The sequence below is a fragment of the Salvelinus namaycush genome, chromosome 5 (genome assembly GCF_016432855.1).
Source record: "Salvelinus namaycush isolate Seneca chromosome 5, SaNama_1.0, whole genome shotgun sequence".
In the NCBI taxonomy this organism is placed as follows: Eukaryota; Metazoa; Chordata; class Actinopteri; order Salmoniformes; family Salmonidae; genus Salvelinus; species Salvelinus namaycush.
The window spans coordinates 51,769,163-51,784,096 of NC_052311.1; the positions used below are offsets into that span (position 1 = coordinate 51,769,163).

At 47.1% G+C, this 14,934-nt stretch overlaps 1 protein-coding gene across 1 annotated transcript; it reads right to left on the reverse strand.

Moving 5' to 3' along the window:
• LOC120048450 (PR domain zinc finger protein 1-like) lies at nt 1-11,567 on the reverse strand. Its single transcript, XM_038994426.1, has 7 exons — nt 11,385-11,567; nt 8,871-9,188; nt 6,972-7,091; nt 5,737-5,989; nt 2,505-3,571; nt 2,266-2,394; nt 1-2,142 (listed from the first exon to the last, which is right to left on the reverse strand). The coding sequence occupies exons 1-7, from the start codon at nt 11,409-11,411 to the stop codon at nt 1,549-1,551; spliced, it is 2,508 nt and encodes an 835-aa protein (XP_038850354.1). The 5' UTR covers nt 11,412-11,567; the 3' UTR covers nt 1-1,548.
• Nucleotides 11,568-14,934: the final 3,367 nt, after the last annotated feature.

Consider the following 14,934-nt stretch of genomic DNA (forward strand, 5'->3'; position numbering starts at 1 on the left):
GACATTTATCATACATTTACATTTTGCACATAAATAACTATGTAAACCAGTATGTAAACAGAGACAGTATTTTTTTCAATTTCTCTCTTCTAGGGCTAAAGATGAAAGGGGACGCTTTGGTCATACTTCAGGGTTGGAGGAAGAGAGGGAGAGAGAAAAAAAGAGAGAGAGAGAGAAAGCGAGGGGATGGGGACTGATGTGCAACTGCTTCCAGGTCACCGGCATGGGGTCAGTTGCTATGGAGACAAACCATATGTAGTCTTAAAGCCATTATAACAGTCCAATCATATTGAATAGTGGGAGGAGCAAGCACCGGCAATTAAGTCATAAAGGGGAGGGGCCAGTGCATAAGAAGGCCGAGGTGCTTTGGTCTGTGCCATTTAAAAATGAGAAGGGGGATACATTTTTCTCAAACAAAAAACAAAAACTACAAAACCACTGCTAAAGAGCTAACACTTCATCACAGACAAACAGTACTCTCTTGGTCTTCTTTTCGATTCTTTAAAAGTCTCTTCTTTTTGGTGTGTTTGAAACTAAAGCCAAGTAAACTTTGGTTACTCGCCTCGAATCTGACAAATCCCATTTGAGAAGGTTTACTTTGTCTCCTTTTGCTATTGACAGTGTTTTGAAGTTCCCTTGGACTGTGGGGGGGAAGGATTCCCAGACTCACAGTCTTTATATGCTACATATTGAGCAGACTTTTCTGCACTTTGGATCATGTGGAGCTGCACTCCAGTTCATTTTGGTTTCTTCAAGTAGCAAAAGCAATAAATAGAAACACACTCGCCTTCAGTTTCCCTCTGAATGGACAGACACACTCCTACTCACAGGCATACAATCATACACACACTGAGGTAACTGTTGTTGAAAATATACAAACAAAAAAAAGCCCTTTCTTGTAGAGCTCAGGATGAGCGTGGACATAGGGAAGCTTGCTGGAAGGGTCAGAAGGTCAAGCAACACCTTTTCTTTCTAATCAACAGTTTGTGTTCACCTTTGGCAAAACAAAGTTGTGACCTTTGACCCTTTTTAACCTGCTATATCGTTTAAATAAAAATAAAAATGAGAAGTGGGCACCCCTGCTTCTCAACAGGTCACACAGGACAGATACAGGCAGAGAGAGAAAGTATATACAAAGAAATGGCCCCAGAGTGAAATCAAAACCAGAAAAACAAACAGTAAATTAACAATGAATTACCTGGTCATTGTCAACATCACTTCCACATATTGCTTTTTGAAGACAAAAGAATTGCATAATAAATTAAGGAGGTTATATAATAAATTGAACAAAAATAACATTTGAAAAGAGACAAATAATAGTAACAATAATGATATGAAATCCAGGGTGGATGTGTGTCTTAAGTGTAGGACACAGTGGAACAGTTTAGTAGTCTGGGGACAGTGTCTCTTGGAGCCCTGAGTACAGAAGTCCCTGAAAGTTTGAAAACCCCAGTCGCTACAACCATCAAAAATATATTTACACTCGTTGCTCCTGCCAACCAAGTTCTCAGAGCCACAGTCTGACTCAACGTCCTTCAAACGGTGAGCTCAAGCCTGTTCCTCTGACTCCTGCTTGATCGTAACGTTGGAGGGAAGAAGTGGACTGCTTCTGCGCAGTTTGATAACCGACGTCTCATTGACTGAATTGTACAGGCCGCAACCTGTAGACTGGAGTTCGCTTGCGCCGCCCTTGCGGTGGTGGTAGCCGGAGGTCTTGAGGTCCATCTCCCTCCACAGCATCCCCAGGACCTGCTTCTCCAGGACAGCCTCGACCTCAACCCCTCCCTGGAGCTGGTCCAGCCTCTCAGCGTGGTCGCTCATGTCGAAGCGCTCAATCTCCTCGTTGATGCGCTGGAGCTCTTCCTGGGTGGAGGGGCTGGGGGTGGGGCCACCTGAGGAGGTGACGGCAGCCAGGCAGTAGCCCTTCAGGTGTAGCCGCAGGCTGCACAGGTGAATGTAGTGGCGGTGGCAGTGGGGGCACTTGTGTGGCCGCTCGCGGGAGTGAAGGCGCTTGTGCAGCTTGAGGTGGACAAACTGGGTGAACTTGGCAGGGCAGAGCTTGCACGAGTAGGGCTTCTCACCCGAGTGGAGGCGCAGGTGGGTCTTTAGGTTGCTGGTGCTGCTGAAGCGCTTATGGCACACCTGGGGGAAAGAGGACAAGTGAAGGGTTAGAGGAGGAAGTTCAGCGTTGCTTATGTATATGCTGCTGCAGCTAGCTAGCTTAACAGACTTAGCGGCTAGCATAGAATTTGTGGTGGTCTTTACCGAGCACTCATGGGGCTTCTCTCCAGTGTGCACCAGGAAGTGTTTCTGCAGGTGGGCCAGCTGGGTGAAGCCCTTACTGCAGGTCGAACACTTGAAGGGTCGCTCACCACTGTGGACACGCAAGTGCACCTACACACAGAAAGGACACAATGATACGTCAGTTCGGTTCAATGCAAGGGAACACAAAGTAGTCTGGATGCATGGAATGAAGGGAGCGAACAGAATGTCGCCAGTCTCACCTTGAGGTTAGAGAGCTGGCCGAAGGTCTTGCTGCAGACGTTACACTCGTACTTGATCTTGCCGTTCTGCTTCTTGAGTGGGTAAGGCAGGGTCTTGTAGCCTGTAGAGCCACCACCACGCTTCATCTTGCTCAGGTTCATGGCCTCCTCCTCTTGCCGGCCGCTGGCACTACCCAGCAGGGCTGAGGTAGGCTTGGTGGGCACACGCTCGCTAGGGGCCGCCGTGCCCGCTGTAGGGGAGCCGCTGGTGGGGGCGTGGGGGTGCCCGTGTGGGTGAGGATGAGCATGGCCAGGGTAGGGGTGATTGGGGTAGTGGGGGGCGGCCTTGTCCTTGAGGGTGGTGGCGGCCGAGAAGGCACTGGTGGGGGCGGAGAGGAGGAAGTCCCTGTGGGTGGAGAATGAGGAGGGGTGGGAGGAATCAGGCAGTAAGAACCTTCTCCCCACCTCCCCAGGCAGCAGGGGCATGTGGGGGGGCAGCAGGCTGCTGAAGAGAGGGTACATTCTTGGAAACATGCCCCCAACAGCGGGCACCCCACCCCCAGGTAGTGGGTAGTGGTGGGGTAGCATGTAGCGGGAGTAGTGGGGGCCGGGAGGGTAGAAGGGCGAGGAAAGGGGGGCGGCTGGTGGAGAGTAGCCTGGGAAGGGACCCAAACCTCTGGGGTAAAAAGAGGAGGATGGGGGTGTGGGTTGGGGAGCTGCGGGGCTACCGTGGGGGCTACTCTCCGGACTGCTCCGCGCCGACGGACTCGGGGTCGCTGACGACTGGTTGCCTGGTGATCTGATTGCTGTGTAACCAAACTGTACCGGGCTGGTCTTAAGACTCAGGAACTCTTCAGTCAGATGAGGGTGGGGGCGGAATGGGGGGTAGAGGGCACGGGGGTACAGGGGTCGCTCGGGGCTGTCAGCACAGCAGGGTCGTGTGGCCAGTGGCCGGCTGGGCTCCCTCTTGCTGGAGGTGGTGGGGCCCCTGAGGATGGAGGAGACACTGTGTTCCATCTTGACTGGGGCGCTGCTGCTGCTGACATGCTCCTCACTGGCCTGCTGCTTGGCTTCCAGCAGAGACTGCTCTGTAGAGGGAGAGAGAGAGGTCAGACACACTGTTCTCCCTCTGACTGAAGACCACGTTTCCCTTTGACTTGGTGTCAGGAGCATTTTAAAGTGCCCACAGGAAGAAAAACTTATCCAGACATGTCTTTAGCTTAGGAGAAATAATGGTCTTTCAGCTGTAGAGTGTGTGAGGGGGGAGGAGGAGGGGTTAGGAACACAGTAACCCAGTGGTCCAATTAGAGCGACAGATTTGACGAACGATCATGGGGGGCTAAAAGACAGGAAGTGAGGCGTGACAGCTGCCTCTGGGCAGGGTGTGTGTGTGTAGAGGAGGTGGTCTGGGGGAAGATAAAAATCAAGATAAAATCCAAATGGGGGCAGGGCTGATTGAAAGTTTCCTCTCCAAAGTTTGGCCTCAACCTGCCCTCTCCTCCTGACTCTCTCCCCCTGTCTCTCACACACACACACACACACTTCCTGACAAAGAGGCCTTTGTCGCTTCCAGGCTACACACACTAAAAGCCTCTGCATGTCGGTTAGCACATCCTCACCTGTTAAACCTCCATCAGAGTCGGGATTTAGAGCCGACGTCAATAATCCCATCCATTTACTACCCATTGAACTTTTACTAGAGGGTCACGAATCTGTGTATGTATCCACTAACGTGTATATACATTAAGCTTTCCAGCACTCAGAATTACTGGACAGACTTTCAACCAACAGTGAACCCCACACCACTACAGTGGCAGTTTGTAAACACAGAGGTTATCAGTGCCTCCCCCCGTTCCTCCTCCCTGTCCTCCCCCTCAGATAACACCACTCCCAGCCCTCCTCTCTTTCTCCTCCTTTCTTACAGAAAACAAACAGGGTGGCCATCTTGGAGATATCAATCTGTCAGCACGGTCCCGCCGCCAGGAAGTTCAAGTAGTCAATAGAGGAGACGCTTTTCTTCCTCTCCTCCCTTCCCTCCGTCTCTCCACTTTTAAAGTGCCAAATAAATTAGGGAGAATGCCAAGGAGCCGTCAGCACGTCACACACAAACACAAACACGCACAGGGGCACACACACACTTTTGAGATTAAAAGAGTGAGTGTGTTGGAATGAAATGCCTCTACGGGTATGTGTGTGCTTGCATGCAAGGGAGAGGGGGTGTGAGTAGGATAGTATGCGTTTGAACGAACACACATTTAGAACAGGAAATGCTAACAGGTGCCATATGTCTGTGCAAAACTTGTCATTGATTGTCACACACACACTCTCAAATATGGAGAAAGAAAAAAAACAGCTGTCACACAAAGAGGAAGAGCGAGAAGAGCTTCAGTTCAGTCATTTCAGACCAGCCAGTTCTGCTGACTCACACAACCAACACACACACGTCTGGTTTTACTATGACTGCGTTAATGGAGAAAGACACAGGGAGTGAGATGGACCGAGACAGAGAGAAGAAAAACAGAAAGGTGAGTATGATGTCATTCCCAGGTCAACAGGGGCCCCTGCGGTAGTGGGGTGGTTTAATTACAGGGGCCATAGAGAAAGAGTATGAGCCAGAGGGGCCAGTACCATGAGGGGGCCCAGGCCCCTGTGTCTCTCTGCCCCAGGAGATGTGCATCTCCCGGGGAACTGTAGTCACTACCTACTACACCTGGAGGCAGAATGCTGGCTCCTTCCTCCCATCCCTGCTCTGTCTGGCGCTCTCTCTCTCTCTCACAATTTTTTCCCTCCGATCCATCTCACTTTCTTTTTTTTTTGCTTCCTCACACACTTATTTGCATTTAGCTGATTCACTTTATTTATGACCAGAGTGACCACACACATGCAATGGTGGCGCTGACAGAGATGAAAGGTCGAGGGGCTGTGTGTTTTAATGCCAGGCTGATGTTCAGAGAAGAAGGAGACGTGGCTCCCAGAAGAAACACTGTCAGGCTCTCACAAATATACACTCTCACGACACACACCAACACTGAGCAGGTAGGTGCTAAATAAAATAACTCACACTCAAAATGACCATGGAAAGTTCATCAACATAACACCAATAGTACACTATACTTCCAAGGATACAGTGTTATTACTATGTAATAAAGCATTGCATACAGTATATGATCATCATTATATAACTTACAGTTTACAGTGTTATTACTATGGTATAACATCCATGTGTAATAAGGTTTCATATGATAGGTCTTACTGAGTTTCTGCATCATGAGCTCTCCAGATGGCGGGTAGTGGAGGCGGTGAGCGAACTCTGGGCAGTACCACACCAGCAGCTCGGTGCCAGGGGGGATGGCCCTCACCGTGTAGAAGTAGATGTTCGTGCCATTTTGGCACGCCGCCAGGTTCTGCTCCCCCGCCGAGTGGGCCGGGTTGACGTAGCGCATCCAGTTAGAACGCTCCTCGTCCAGGCCGTCCACAAAGTGGTGGAAGTCGCCCTCCGAGTAGATCTGAGGGGACGGAGAGTAAGGAAATGGTCAAAGGTTAACGGGCAAGGAAGTCTCAATGGCAAGTTTAGAACGCTCCAGGAAAACTGTGCTGAGTCACAACTAAATATGTTGACAAATCATATTTTCAGCAGCGTGAGTGTAATATCATTAAAGTGTAGACTCGTTAAATCTCTCCCCCCTACACTCCAGACCTTATAGCCAGTTATACAGACAGAGATGGCGAGACAGACAGAGAGTAGGAGCCTCTCCACTCAAAAGAGTTGAGTCAGAGAATACGTCACGGCGACAATGTCACCGACACTCATAGACCACTCTCTCTCCTATCTGATTGTGGCCATCAACATCATCAAGAGAGAGAGTGAGAGAGAGAGGTCTATAACTCTGTTGTGGCTTGCCTGAGCAAGGGACATGAATAGAACACATTGCTTTGGGATGTTGTTGAATCTAGGTGAGTGCCTGTGTGTGTGTGTGTGTGTGGGGGGGGGGGGTGTACGAGTGCTACATTGTCATCGTTCCTGGAAGTGACACAAGCACTGTTCTTGTGTACAGTGTAAAATTGTCATATTCCTCCTCCATTGTTCCACTACAGTTCTTACTGTACTAGCTGCCACACTTACTGATCCGACAACCACTACTGAATAGCAGGCTTCACCCAGCAGATGTATCATGATGAAATAGGTGTTGAGGGTGTGTGTGTGTCTGAGACAAGTATGTGTATAAAAACTGCATACACACAGGATGTACCACACACATAGTGGAGAGCCTTAGTCTCAGAATGATTAGAGAGAAAACCCCTTCTGTCTCCACACACACAAACTTCTTCAGAATGCAGAGACCCTGGCCGTGACGTCACACTAAGTCTGTCAGTGGAACAGGAAATGACCTATGATTGTTTTTCTTCCTCTGTGGCTGTCTTTTACTGAAAGTGAAGCGCTCGCTCTGTGTGTGTGTGTGTTAGTGGACAGGAGGGAAAACCACTCACCCTCCAGAAGTACTTCCTGTTGGCGTCTTTGGGGACGCTGTCTGCAGTGTAAATCTGACCCACCAGGGGGCCGAAGCGTGTTCCTTTGGGGACGTACTCTCTGCTGGCCACTCCAATCACCTACAGGACAGAGATAAAGACCATTAGTTGCAGTTTGTGTATGTTCTGTGGTTAGAGGATTTACGTTATCACATCCTGCCAGGAGGTCAGTCTTCACATGAAGATGGCCGGAAGAACCCATCATGATCAAATCAACAAACAAGGCTGCCTCCCTCTCTGTGTGTGTTTAATTACTACTCTGTACTAGAAAAATCTGTGGCCTAAGGTGGGAATTGGACTGTCACACTTTTTCCTCAAGCCACATTTGCTGTGTGTTTTAAGTGTGTGAACATAGGCAAACACACCTAACCCTTATCCAGTGCCAACAGGTAGAGTTAGACACCCTGAGGGAAAGAGTTTCCTCCATCTCACCCAGGTTGACACAAAGCATCTCCCCCTTCTCGCCTCACCTTCTCTGTTCCTTTCTAATTGACCACAGGGCCACTCCCTCTGACACCCCTTACGATACCCACTCTCCTAACCACACAACACACCCTACCACATCAAAACAACTCATTATCTAAATAGACTGTCCACCTTAAAGGAGAAAGATATCCACACCTGATATTGAAGTGCTTTTGTTCCTTTCAAAACAATTGACATTAAAAATAGAAGAAAAAAACTTGAAATGGGGGGAAGAACAGCAAGGGAAGTGCATCCGTCTGAAAATGAGGGATTATCAAACCTAGACATTCAGCTTATCTCCTAACCATGATAAACTGATGTATTCACCAAACCCCCTACAGTCTACACTTGCACACACACACCCATTTCCCCCTTCATGCATATCCTACACAAAACACCCCCCCACCCCTTAAAGGATTGGGAAATCCCCTTCCCACTTCCACCCCAGGGCCAGACCACGTCTCAAGATTAGGGGTGTTTTGAGGATAACTTATTAACTGACTTTACAATGCTCTCTAAATGACTAAGTCAATATCCTTTGATCACTGGTAAATGCTATATTCTTTCCACATCCTCTCATTTTCCTCTATCAATCTTAGTGGTCCCTTCTGTGAAGGTAATAAATATTGACTGATACCGTATCAGGTCGTAAACAAACGTGGTGGGAAACGCTCATTCTCACACACACAGGGTGATAAGAAACAGATGAGCAATGACGAGAAAATCTATTAATTGCAACCAAATCATGCGCTCTTGATCAGGTTAAAACCACAAAACGCAACACGCTCCCCCACCTAACCTCATGACCCCTCACACTTATTCTACAGTGTTCAACAGTTAGACTGGGGATCAGTTCGGGTTGTGAAGAAGGTGATATTTGGACAGAGGTGGACAGGTAGGTATGTAGGTAGGGAGAGCTGGGTCTGGTCTAGTGTAGGACTGACTAGTGCGCCCTCTAGGGGATAGAAGAGACATTGCGACCAAGTTGGAGAACATAGAGGGATAGACACACACAGAGACAGGTATGGAAAATGGTTATCAGGGTGTGTTGATGAAGCTCCTGTCAACAGCAGGGCTAAGTATGATTAATGACTCTTCATGGATGGGTGGGAGCTCATTTCTCACTGTGGAGGCTCTGTAGCAACCTGCATCACACCTCAGAGAGAGTGTGTGTTAATTCCCCTCCACACTGGGCTTACATACCGCTCCTACAACACATACAGGTCGTCCCCGTGCTCCAGTGTGCGATCTTTTACAACGAGACACGCTCCTCACCACTATTTCCCCTGGCTGAGATTTCTCCTGCTGTCATATTAGCTACAGTGGAGTCATGCGAGTTTGGGGGGGCATATGGGTTTACAGACGGTGTGTGTATGTATATATGTGTCCTCCTACCTCTTTGGAATCAGTTAGTTGTTTGAAGGCCAGGTTACGAGGCAGCGAGGCCTCTGCTCTCGTTAACCCCTCGCTCTCCGTTCCTGCCTCCCGCGGAGTATCCTTGACCATGTAGGTACACTTCTCCTCAAACTCTGCCTCCGTCCACTTCATCATGTCCGCCTCCTTCATCTTAGAGTCTGTGTCGGTGGCCATTTTGGATCCAGTGTCCATCTGAGTTTCCGTGTCCCTATGGGGTTCTGTGTCCATTTTGACGACGTCGTGCTCTACGGTGTGGGCCCCCTCAGTAGTCAACATGGCCGAGCTATGAGAGGTAGCCTGAGAGAGGGAAAGGGAAACCGATAAAAGGGAGAGCGAGTGAGAAAAAAAGATCAAGAGAAACAGACAGATGGAGAAGAAGGAGAAAGGAAAAAATGTAGAAGGGGAGAGATGAGATAAAGAGAACAGAAAGAAAGACAAGGGGGAGAAAAAAAAAGAGGGAGCGTTATTATCCAGTATGAGTCAGTGAGTGGCGAGTTCCTTTGAGACTGGCTGACTAAGCAGACAGTGTCTGTGCTCTCTCTGTGGGAAGAAGAGCCACTGTCGACCGACCCCACTAGCCTCTAGCCCAGGACAGTCTGATCCCCACTACTCTCTACTTAGAGGGAAACACTCAATCACAGGAAACCAACTCTATTCAAATATGTTACATAAAAATACTTATTGAATCCAGAATGAAAAGTCTATGAATGTTTTATTACAGATGAGTTGTGACCCAAGAGTATGTATGTGTTATATACTGTATACGGATCTGGCTAGTGTCTCAGGGCAAGACAGATTGGTCAACCTATCTGCACAAGTCATTGGTCAATGGCAGCCAAGCTGTGAGTCCTTTCTGTGGGCTATGTACGCTGGCATAAGGTCAGGGCCAGCCACGCTACCCCTCCCCCTCGGTCTCTCTACCCTCCCTCACCCTCTTCATTCCCTCTGTACCCTTCTCCCACTCTACTTCTATCTAGCCTACCCTTCTTCATTCTCCCTCCTTTTCAAACTGTCAACATCAGTCTCTTAATCCCCCTCTTTCTTATGCTCTCTCACTGTCCCTATCCCTCTATATCCCCAGGGTGGAAAAAGAGTCACAAACAGGGGAAGGCAGAGGAAGGAAATCCTGTCTGGGTCTGAATGGAGCTAAAATTGGAAGCAGAGTAGCGGAACCGGCAAATCATCCCCAAGTGTGTGTGGGACAGTCGGGAGGGAGCGCCAAACTTTTCCATTTGGGGGGCCACAGCAGCACAAACAAACTTCCAACACTCCCCACCCAACACCATCTCTCACACAAAACTATGTACGTAGAATAAATCATCGTATGTCACAGATTGTCAAATTTCAAGGCCGATGATAGACTGAAATGCAACCTTATACGCCGTCACTCACTCACATATAATTCAGGAAAAACGTACCATAACCCACATCAGAAATCTACTCTACCCTCCAACAATCTCCAAAACCTTGACAAAATTCCCCAAACCTTGACCAAATTCAACATGACCCTATACTCAACAACATTCACTCAAGCCAACAGAACAGGTTCCTAGGAGACTAATGTAATTAATGAACTTCCCGAAGAGTAACAGAACAACAAATCGCTTTTCCAACATCTCTTTAAAACAAACAATATCCTAAATACCTCAAATAATTACATACATGAAATTATAATACAACAAACTAGGATATTCCGTTTCAATTTAGAGTAGATCCTTTCAAACTATTTAATATGTATTAATATTGTGATATTATTTATTGGACATTGATTCCATGAATATCCTTTAAAGGGATTTAAATATATAGATAAATATAATACCAAACACTAGTCAAAATCTGTTCCTGCTAATAAAGACTTATTTCTATGACAGCTGTGCAAAACTAATACTGAAACTGAGAACCTGGCAAAAAGCAACTGATTTATTCAACTCCCCCCACACACTTCTGTTCAAATATTCGATAAACACTACTGATATAGTTTAAAAACAGATTTTGAAAATACAAGTTTAAATTTAAGCAAGCTATAACCAATGACAATTTATAGAATTGTAATAATTAAAATAATACCTCTGAAGTGGACAAACTGCAATTAGCTTTTAACAATTTAAACAATCTCAATACTCAAAATGATTGCATTTAAATATTCTATTCAACAATATATTGAAAGTTTAACAAACTCATTGCATAATGGAGTGGCCAGACAAACAAGGAGAAAACCTTATGACTTACATTAATAAGTCATAAAATAAACCTTCATATTTGTTGTCAGATTCATTTAGAAAAGTCTTTGTTCGATTCTTATTACAAGCAAAACTAATTTAATATACAACAACTTTAAATTAAACTCAAAACTAATAATATAATTTAGGAAAAAATGTAATAAATGTTTCCTTAAAAATAAAGTGAAAATACCAAAATATTATTGTTATTATTTTTTTTTTTAATGTACAAGACTCTGTTTCTCCATTGATTAGGGTTCAGTAGCGTACTCACCGAGAAGCTTTGGTCCCAGCCACACATAGGGCCGAATGATCTATCACCTGGGTGAGTGTGTTTGTGTGTGTGTTTGTGTGCGCACGTGGGACAGGTGCAGTTCACCCTCTCCCCCTCTGATCCAAGCACTATTCCAGAGTGTGAGTGCTGTGTGTGAGCGTGTGTGTGTGTCTGCTCCAGTGAGTGCCTTCTGTTTAACTGACTGCCCCTCGACAAGTGAGGGAGATGTTGATTCACTCAGTGGTCCCTCCCTCATTCGGTCTCCACTCCCCCTCTCAAGGACCGCCCACCACCACGAGGAACACGATCGCTTGCAGCTCATTCAGGGTAGCAGTGGCAAACACACACAATGCTCTATGGAAATAGCAGGCGCTTTCACCTGAGGCATGAGCTCTTGCTGCTCCACACAAAACAAACACACAACAATATCAATTGGCACATAAAAGTACCATCACACACCTTAACATAAATTCAAACATTCTCCTGCAGTCTTCAAAATACATTAATACGTTAGAAAAGGTTGCCAGTTCCAAATCAGTCTCAAAAACATATTCCCTCAACATAGGTGCTTGTTGTGTAACTGTTATATATCAACAACCCCCCACAAACACACATAGATTGGGGGGGGGGGGGGGGGGGGGGGGGGGTTGTTTATGAGTCTTCCTGTAGAAGGAGGACATCCTGTGACAGTGACTCAATGCCTCTATACTGTTTACCCAGCACAGAACCACAGACGGACGTTCCTCTTACACACACAGATACACACACACACACATACAGATACACACCCTCTAGAGGGCGACACTGAACTGACCTCATGGCTCAGTCTCACCAACACACTCCCTCTCTCTCCTTCCCTTTCTGTCTCTGGTAATAAACTGAGGCATAAAAGGACCAGGGCTTGCTGACCCTGGTTAAATACAACACTAAACACTTTGTCTCTCCTCCTCCATCTATTCCTCTTTTTCTCCATCCGTGGTCTGTATATCAGATCCTCATAGCAAAGCCCACTCAAAGCAAGCAACCATGTCCTGGAATTCAACTGGAAATCCCCTACTCTCCCTCTCTCTCTTGATTGACATTAGTCTTGAGCGGGGCGGAGTGGAGCGAGGGCTAATGAAGAATGATAATGAAGAAAATAAAACACGAGGCAGGGGAGGAGGGCAGTGAGGGAGAGACAGACAGAACCGGGTCTTCAATCCCTCCCTCTTCCTCTCTTTCTCCCCTCCCACTGGTGACAGAGAGTTGACCACATCACTCGCTGCCTACTCCTTCCTGCCAACAGACGACCCACCGGCCCCAAACACACACGATCTGCACCCCAGCTGGTCTACATGATCATGCTCTGTAGCGACCAACCCCTACCGAAAAAAACATCTCCCTCCCTCCAGAAAAACAAGTTAAGTTTTCAACTAAACAAAAAACGAGAGCGAAAATAACATATTTTCCCTTTTGAAAGTCACATGTGGTCCATCCCTACCCGCTTGCTGGCTGGGAACAATCTGGGCCCAGTAGGCTCTCCTCATCCCTCTCTCTGCTTAAACTGTAAAGGAAGGAGGGGGCGCAGGCAGGCCTGAGGCTGGGGGGGGGGGGGGGGGGGGGGTCCCTCTGCTCTGAAGTCAAATTCAAATGGGTCTTTTTGTTTATGCGCAGGCCAAGGAGGGTATTTAATGTGGCCTGCATGCCTGGAGGAGAGGGAGGGAGGAAGAGGGCCACACAAAGAAGGGCATGGGGACCTCCTGTCTCTGTTAGTTTTACAGAGGGCTCCTATCAGGGCTAAGAGTATAACACACACACACACACACACACACACACAGCATAATTGTGGTGCCAACACATCAGAAGGAGGTAGGGATTATGAAAAGAAAGAAGAGAAAGGCGGTGAGGACGAGAGCGGGTGGAATGGGTGGGGGTGGCTAAACCACAGGTGAGATTAGCAGCCATTCCAAATTCCTGGTTCCCTCTGAGGCAAGAGGCAAAAAGCAGCAAACTTTATTGACTTCATAGCAGATACAGCTTAACGGTCCTGCTTTTCATGTTCTGGTTGTCACAAGAAGAGAAGTACTGGCTACACTGTCCATTTCTCATTCAAACACCCTTTCCTGACTGTTATTCACATTGTGAGAGAGTTTGAATATCACAATCAAACTTCCCAAAACTTTCCCCACAACAGCAGTGGATCTTATCTTGAGAGTTGATCTGGAGTGTCACTGATTGTTCTCCCTTTTGTCACAATATGTTTTAATTCCGGTCTACAGGATGCCTCTCACAAGATCATAGCAAGAAGATTGTTATTGACCATTTCCTGTGGCGTGTGTGTGTCAAACGACGCTTGTATCCGCTTGAACTTTCCTCAAAAAGTGTGTGCGCGCAGAGGAGGCACAGTGGATTTGGGTGTTGTTCTGGAAAGAGTTAGACCCTCAATGGAGGAACCATTAGGTGGGGGGGGAAGTAGGGAGGTTAGACCTAGCCATTATCCCGTTTGGGCTGAGGGACATGTGTGTGTGGACGCGTGGCATGCGTCAGGTCGAGCCCCCCTACAGCGTAGAGCAGGGTGGGGTTGGGGCATTGCAGTAGCTCTCCTAATCTTGCCAATCCACCGCGGCTACACACACTCTCCCCCCTCAGCCATCTGGAGGGACTGTCCACACGGCAAACACTTGTGTGTTACGATCAACACCACCACCAGACAGTCACCCTCCTTAACCCAGAGGAAGAGCTAATCATGGTCTATTTGGCACATGCCACTGATTACATTGTACTTTTCATTAAGAGTGAAACAGGGGCCAGTGACATTGACACACTGCTGACAATGAGGCAATGAAAGAGGGGGGAGTAGGAGTTAGTCCATCAAACACTGGATTCCAGATAGAGCTGGCCTGGCACTGTCACAAATGTCAAATTATGTAATGACTTCACTTCCTGTAATAAAAATACTACAACGTTTGCTTCATAACTCAAATCCACATTTCCCAAATATTACTTATGAAATCTTAGTTTTGCATTACCTCAGACTGAACAATAGTGTAGAATGACAATACTAGTGTAACATGATTGAGATTCTCTTCTTTTTTACAGAGAGAAACGGATGTGTGTGTATGACTGATACCCTGGGCAAAACGGACTCAACTCTAGAAACTATAAATGAAACTTTCAACCACTAAATAGAGAAACCTATTTAAGCTCGCAGACCTTTTCCGCAGGTAAATGTTTACCGAGGTTCACAGTGCATTCCCGTAAACAACCCGAAACGTGCGCTCAGTCACAACCAGAATCACATGCCTCTTCTTTTCGGCAATGTGAGGGAAGTCATAAGCCTGCACACACAATGATGAGCACAGCACTTTGTGATAACACAACCTTCCAACGTGGCTGCGTCATCGGACAAATGTCGAATTACTGACATTTGTATGATAGCATTGATAAGCATATGTAAACCACACCATGTTTTTAAAACGTTTTATACACCTATGAGCAGAGTGGGAAACGAATCATAAAACAATAGGACAAATGATCCTAGGGCCTTTGCTATAGCCCAACTACCGCCCAG

Bases quoted from the DNA above. Each gene is read 5' to 3' on its own strand.
- LOC120048450 (XM_038994426.1), bottom strand. From the start codon at position 11,411: ATGTGTGGCTGGGACCAAAGCTTCTCG. The intron at 5,990-6,971 runs GTGAGTGGTTTT...CCGTCCCCTCAG, and splicing joins ACAGGAAGTACTTCTGGAGG to ATCTACTCGGAGGGCGACTT. The intron at 2,395-2,504 runs GTGAGACTGGCG...TTCTGTGTGTAG, and splicing joins GCCAGCTCTCTAACCTCAAG to GTGCACTTGCGTGTCCACAG.